This window comes from Lactuca virosa, chromosome 5 (assembly GCF_052849685.1).
Source record: "Lactuca virosa cultivar CGN04683 chromosome 5, Lactuca_virosa_CGN04683_v6, whole genome shotgun sequence".
NCBI lineage: Eukaryota > Viridiplantae > Streptophyta > Magnoliopsida > Asterales > Asteraceae > Lactuca > Lactuca virosa.
This window is the reverse complement of record NC_136430.1, coordinates 399,018,482-399,026,342: the sequence shown is the minus strand read 5'-3', so window position 1 is coordinate 399,026,342 and position 7,861 is coordinate 399,018,482. Positions and strand designations below refer to the sequence as shown.

At 34.8% G+C, this 7,861-nt stretch overlaps 1 protein-coding gene across 1 annotated transcript; it reads right to left on the bottom strand.

Moving 5' to 3' along the window:
* Window positions 1–1,343: 1,343 nt before the first annotated feature.
* LOC145113863 (uncharacterized) lies at window positions 1,344–7,794 on the bottom strand. Its single transcript, XM_079049911.1, has 2 exons — window positions 7,683–7,794; window positions 1,344–2,077 (listed from the first exon to the last, which is right to left on the bottom strand). Exons 1-2 carry the CDS (start codon window positions 7,792–7,794, stop codon window positions 1,344–1,346), a joined length of 846 nt encoding a protein of 281 aa, XP_078906037.1.
* Window positions 7,795–7,861: the final 67 nt, after the last annotated feature.

Genomic DNA, 7,861 nt, shown 5'->3' with positions numbered 1-7,861 from the left:
ATATGGTAACACAAAGTAGGACTGGTTACCTAACGAAGAAGAAGGATGAATTATGAAAGGGACTGGTTACTTTTCCCTTTGTCTTTTTAATGTTTTGCTTTTTGACTTGTGATTATGTTTCTTTTTTGTGGGTAAAATTTAAGTGGAACGTTATATGGTCTTAGAATCAAGCACTCGGGAACTATTTTCACACGAGAAAACTTTGAATTTTTCAACAAAATCTTTTTCTTTTTGTGAAAATATAAGGTTGAAAGCCACCTTTTGTATCTCATTCATCTGTATAACTGTATTACGACCAACATGGAAGAAAATTAGTAATGTTATAAAATTAGAAAAATTCATATCTTGATTTGAATCTATAATATTAGTGGTCTGTTCTCACATTGACTCGGCCAAGTCTTAACATCAAAAAAATACATGGAAATATTGACTTTTTAACAGCACAAATTTTTTCATATGTCAACAACACATTATTAAAAATCACATAAAAAACATATGTTTTGCTTATCTTTTGAGATGCCAAAAGTCATTTTAGGAAAAGTTGCAAAAAGTAAAAGTGAGTTTTCCTTATATTCAAAATCCAAAAATAGACTTTAAAAGTGTTTTTACCAAACATCTTTTAACTTTTATCTTTTTCCTAAAAGGACTTTTGGCCTCTCAAAAGATAAGTCAAACACCCCCTAAAGGCAAACGCCAAACGACAATCATCAAGTTATGTTGCTAACTTTTCCGGATAGAAAAACTAATTTTTTAAAAAATCTACATCTATGGATATTGGGGTCACAACATACATCACCAGTTTAACTTTATTGGAAAACTTTACGGCCTTTAGTGCAAAAAAACCAAAAGTATAAAAACAAATGCCATAAATACATGTTGATTACTCGTGCATGTTTTTTTGTGTTTTGTCGGGTTGCAATAGTTAGTTTTCAAAACAATTTCTCCTCACACTGAAATCGCCACTCCTCATGCCTACGAGAGGGGAAACTTCTATTAGATTCACCAAAGCCGATACGTTGATTTGAAGTCCCTATGCAAAAAATAAAATGGATCCCTAAATAATATATATATATATATATATATATATATATATATATATATATATATAGGCCCGACCCTGATATTTCGGAGGCCTTATGCAAAAACTAAAATGAGGCCCCACAAAAATTTCTTGTAAATATTATTAACTACATTTGCTACCACTAATTCAAAACATAAAGTTGCTAAAAAAACATCTCATAAATTCACTACCACAAAATAATGTCTTCATCACTCATTGGTAATCAAATAAAACTGTAAAACTGTTATAAACAACTTTTCAACAAAAAAAAAACAACGCATTACTATTTTCTAAACATTGACCTTCTAGCATTTTTAGAAGAAAATTCATCTATGAGACTTTCATAATCAATATTCTCAAGAAACTCGTTCTCAATCGAAATCAATGCAAAAGCATTTAATCTCTCTTGAGACATGGTCGAGCGCAAATAAGATTTTAAAAGCTTTAGTTTTGAAAAACTTCTTTCCGCTGATGCAACTGTAATAGGAACAGTCAACAATATTCTGTATGCTAGACAAGAAACTGGATAAGTGTTCATCATTTTTAGGAAATTTAGTATTCCGTTAGCTGTATTGTGTTCAACCGGTAAATGTTTTTGTAACAACTCCAGTTTGTTGAATAAATCATCAGCATTAATGTCTGAGATATGACCATTTTGCAGCCTCTTTTCCAGATTTTTGCAACATGAATTTAACTCGCTAGTATTCATTGATTTCAACTTTTCTGTTGTGAATAAGAAACCAAAAATGTCTTCATATTGTTTGTATTGTTCAAACCTTCGCTCCAATGAACCAATAGCTTGATCAACTATGTACACAAAATATTGAATCCTAAATGACTCTTGAGGTGAAAGTTCATGTACCGGCTCTGATGACCCAATGTCATTCTCATCAAAATGTCTTTTTTTAACAACTTTTCTTTTATTATTTTTCTCAACAAACACTGGATAAATTTCCAAATCAGAAGCTATAGCTCTCGCACAATCCAAAGCCTTCCCAAACCCATTCTCTCGATAGTCTTTAAAAAACTCAATAAGTGCTCCCACACTACTCACTCATCAATACGCATAGTCTCAGACTGAAGTTGTTTGCTCAGGTTATTTACTTTAGCCAATATATGATACCATATAACCATAACTGTTATAAAGTCAAATCTGCCAAGTTCATACTCTGCTAGACAAGTAGCTTCACTTATGATCTTTATGTATGTCTCTTCTTCAACAAGTTTATGCAGAGCTTTTACTATTTCAGGAGCTTGAGTAACTATTGCTTTCACACTTTCAATCCTACTTTCCCACCTTGTGGTTGACAATGATTTTAAAGTGAGACTTTGTTTCGGTAATTAAAACGCATCGGAGGCCAAATGTTAAAACGCATCTAAAATTGGAACCAAAAGTTACCAGGCTAATTTTATTTATTGATAAAACATAAAAATAGATTTTACAAAAATACCAATACTATAACTATAAATTATCCTAAAAATCGGAGGCCCCCTAAAATCGGAGGCCTGGTGCGACCGCACCGCCGACACCACCCCAGGGCCGCCACTGTATATATATATATATATATATATATATATATATATATATATATATATATATATATATGGAACGGTTCACTTGAGATTAAAAAAAAATTAAAGATCTTGAGATTTAACCTCAACCACATATTTCTCATTTACCGTTCTAACGCTCCAGCGTACCGGCGGCAACAAGGTATGTCAAATCATAAATGATTATATGGCAGAGGGGTATAATCATATATGATTATACATGTTTATACGTATATGAATAATCATAAATGATTATACATATATGTTTGTTCATAGATTGAGTAATCATATATGATTAGAACAGTTGGTGGAGAAGAGGTGATGGTGGCAGAGGTGGCGGTGGTATAAGTGACGGAGATAGCAATGGTAAGGTCGGATGGTGGTGGTAGCGGTGACAATTGTGGTGGTGGGGATGGTGGCGGAGGAGAAAGGAACGGACGACACTATATAATTATTTATGATTATAACTGATCCGCCGCACCGGCACACTGGAGGGTTAGAGCGGTAGATGTGAAATATGTAGTTGAGGTTGAACTTCAAAAATTTTATTTTATTTTGAATCTCAACGGAACCTCTCTCTCTCTCCCTCTCTCTCTCTCTATATATATATATATATATATATATATATATATATATATATAATCAAAATTATTGATACAACGATTAGATTCGTAACCTAATAGGCTAGCCGTCTGTGACAACCCGGAACTTCTAACTTGTACACCTATTCAAATCAATCAATGTTGAACTCGTTTCTGTTACCTTTTAACACTGTTTAAGGGTTCGTTTAGGTGTTCTAAGCTTAAGTACAACCAAGGTTGAGATTGGAGATGAGTTAGCAAGTCACAAAGTAGAAATTCGGGCCATACACCCCTTTTGGAGGAGTGTGCGGCCGCACACATGGGTGTACGGCCGTACACACCCCTCCTGACCACACACTCACTCCTATATAAAGGGTAAACCCCTTTCCTTTCATTCTTTTCTCACCTTGGCCGCACACTACTTCATCTCTCTCAAGTTCTTCAACCGTGAAGCCTCCAAAGCTTCAAGAACGTGAGTAATTCATCCTTTAACTTGATACCCTTGAAAGACCACTCTATCTAAGCCTTGATGCTACAAGATTCGTCATGTTCTTCATGTCTTGAAGAGAGTACGGTCGTACACCTTCATAAGGTGGGTCGTACACTCCTTAAAGGCTCTCCAAAGTGAGAGTTTGACCCCTATCTTCGAGTTGGACATGACCCCAGCCTTGTTGCACCTTAAAGTTGACATCTTGGGCATGAACATGTGGAGTGTACGGCCGCACATCCCTCTGTACGGCCGCACACACACCTTGTGGCCGCAAACCCACTTTGGTGATCTTTATTGGCCTCAAACTCGCACTACAATTAAGCATGGACCTAGAACACTTCATGGATGCTAGTTAGAACCTTGGAATCACCTCAAAGACACATCCCATCATGAGTGTACAGCCGCACACTCATGGACCGCACACCCCCTTAGGGTGGCCGTACACCTCCCCCACTCAATCCCATAAGGTTCTAACACTTAGTGCAAGTAGTTCCAAGTCCCTAGAGTGGTTCCCTCTCATGTGTGGTAATGAAATACCTTCATTTGACTCCTATATGTGTCATTACATGTTAATTAGGATCAAGTTGTGTTCGAGGTTTCACTTGACACTCGTCATCTCATACCGGTCTTTCGTGTAAACCACTCACTCAAGGTGAGTTCATACCCCTACATTTTTCCGAGTTTTTAATGTTTTCAGGGGGGGGGGGGGGGAATACAAGTCAAACATAACTGATTTTATGAAAGTTACACAAACGGATTTCAGTAAACTTAAAACGGACGAAATAAGTACAAACACACAGTTTCTACTTTTTTACAAAATATTTTAGATATTTTATCCCTTCTGTATTATGCTGAGCATAAGGGACGTTCTCAACGTACGAACTTAACCACATAGTTTTCAAAACAATACATGATTTACACTTACAAACATACAAACTATAATAGGTATAGTTTGGGAATTCATACAAGGTTATACAAATACGTACACACAAACTATATTAGGTATAGTTTGGGAATTCATACAAGGTTATACATATATGTACACACAAACTATAATAGGTATAGTTTGGGGAATTCATACCACAGTTTACAAACTCACACTTTATAAACCTTTCAGTTATTTACAAAAAGGGTTTTCAGCATTATTACTTGTAAATTTGTTAGTCTAGTTGGAGACACGTCCTTGGTAACACTCACAAACTTAACTGAGTGAAGGACTAGCACTTGTGATCAGAATCTCCTCGAGGGAGAGCGTGACTGTTGTGTATAGATCTATACGGGACTGACTATCCCGCACCTTGCTGCTAGCTACAGTAGGACCGGCAGGTCTACGAGTGACAAAGTCATAAAAGATACTGGTGCCCGATTCGCGCCATATCAAGTCAAAGTATGGTCATGACACTCACAATGTAGATAACAACGATTTACTTACGTAATAATAACACACGAACAATATTTGTTAGTACAAGTACGGACAAATACATGGTTTCTCAAGGAAAACTAATACTACTATACGTACTGGTAGTAACCAGGGTTTTCAAACAGAACATTTTATACAACGGTTTTTCATACAATGCTCATCCTACAATACATCTAGTGGTAGTCCAATCATACAACATTTTACTAAAATTCTCTCACTTTTACTAAAGAAAATATTGGATTTTCTTGGAGTCATGCAAACATTTTCAGAGTTAACAACCGGTTTTCAATATACAAACAACGCTTATGAACTCACCAGCTTTATGCTGATACTCTTTCAAAACTGCTTGTATTCTCAGGAAATCAGTAGACAGGTACTCCTGGAGTCTGAGAAGTCGGAGCAACAAAGTCATGCCTTTATATTTACTTTCAGTTATGATGTATTTGAACAAGACTTAAACATATGTAAACCTTTTTCACACATGTATTCAATGTTTGGTTGTGTTTACTATGATTGCTATGATACAATTGTTATGATGCTACGCATGACGTCCTCCACCCCAGAACGTTTCCCCCGTTCCGGTTTTGGGGTGTGACACCGTCACTAATTATTATTAGTGACAATGATTAAAAACGGAAAAACTTTTCATTTACAAATAATCGGTGATGGTAATTAGCGACATAACCCCAACAGAAGCCATCTTATTCCAAAGATGCGACAAACTAATGTGTCATTAATTTAGTCGCTAAGTCCCTCACTAATTTCATCGTTGATTTTCCACTGTTGGCCTTTAGCGGTGGATTTACAACGGGAATTTTCGTTTGTCGATTCCTATGTTTATACTACATCAACAAAATTTTGTGTCTCCTTCACGACACGGGTCATGTAAGGTCGCACACCCCGCATTTTCTCATGGGCGGTTCTGAGATTCACATATTCACATATGTATGTTTCCCTCCTGTACGTCCAAAAAAAATTTCGCGTCCCCTTCATCAAGAAATTCACAAATCTTTCTTTCTTAGCGAAAACTCCAACACACATAAATAATTCACGAAAAACATATCTTAATTATCTTAATAATACAACAATATCTTTCTTTTATTATATTGTTATTATTCTTTTAAAACATAAAAATTATTACATGTAGCTAGCTTTTTACTTAATATTTAATAGAAAAACTTACATATTGCAAATAAAAAACTATAATTTTAATCCAATATAATATTTTATAACTTCTGGATATTTATCCTCAAAAAATATTTATACAAATGGTCCCTCTAACTTACAAAATGGTCTATGTTTTAATAGAAAATTATAAAATGGTCCCTATGTAGAAATCAAATTACAAAATAGTACCTATAATTTACAAAATATGTCTCTATAAATATAAGGTTCTAAAAAGCTTGACATGGCTTCGCCATAGCGCGTCATATCTACAAGGCTTGTAGTTGCCGCCGAGCTTTGACAAATTGTCGTCTTAGGTCATATTTGTATATAAAAATGAATAATAGTAGAAAATATATATTTAATTATTAATTATATAAAAATTAACGCCTTAAGTCACGCCTTACAAACGACGAGGCTCGCCACGGCTTGAAAAAGCTTGAAGTCTGACATTGTCACCAAGTCACGCCTTACGTTATTTAGAACCTTGATAAATATGTCTCTGTGCAAAAAAGTTTGATAATAAGAGGACACAAGTATTTCCCTTTTAGGTGTACTCCAGGAAATGATAATAAGATGACGCAAAGAAGTTTGAAACGCTCGAATCTACAAAATAATATATAAGTAATTAGATTGAATACATATATAACACATTCAAAAAAGTTTGAATGATAAATATTACTGCGTAACCAATTTCAACGAAAACATATTCAAATATGTTGTAATATGTCTTTATATGTGTAACATTCATTGTTTCTCTTTAAACTGTAATAATATAAGGAAGTCTTTTAAATTGTAACAATCATATGTCTTTATAGTTTGTTGAATTTTCTTTCCCTGAAACATATTGCATGTACTATCAGCTAATATGTCATTCAAGAAGTGACCCAAAACTTTCCTTTTGGTTTAGCGATGGGGACACAGATGCGTGTTTGAGAAAAATATGGCTTTCAGATAGTTTACAAACTTAAAATGTAGCGTAATCTTATCTTTTATAGTCATTAAACGTCATTTACATTTTTTAACAAAGCAAACTGTTTCAAACCTATATCTGGTATATCTTCTCACTGTAATTTGAAATCTCTCATTAACACATTTGAATCCCAAATGAAGATTAAGCTCTTTGTTGATTTTGAACATTTGTAACAACTTCACATGCGAAGATGGATTGTGGGCTACAGACCCTTTATGTTTTAGATCTAAGAGTTCGGGCAATGGTAAGGGATCAGACGTCCCCCAATGTGTGGTTTTTGTTCTTCAGAATCTAAAAAATAATAATGCTACTTTTCATGTCGGGGTTGTTGGGGCTTAGTTTCCTCTTTATCAAATTGAGTCTCATCCCTATCAAATTCGGAGAAGCAATGGAATTTTTCCACCAGGTTTCCAAGTGGAAGTATATTACCATCCTCAACTAACATGGTTTTGCTTGATCAATTGTTGATTCATCATCGTTAAATGCTTGACCAACATCAACATCAACAACAACCTTACCTTTATACCTAACATCACCTCCTTCGATGGTGATCATTGTAAGAAGGAATATGATCCAATGTCATAGGTAATAAATTACAAATTTGGTTTCTTCCAGCACCAAA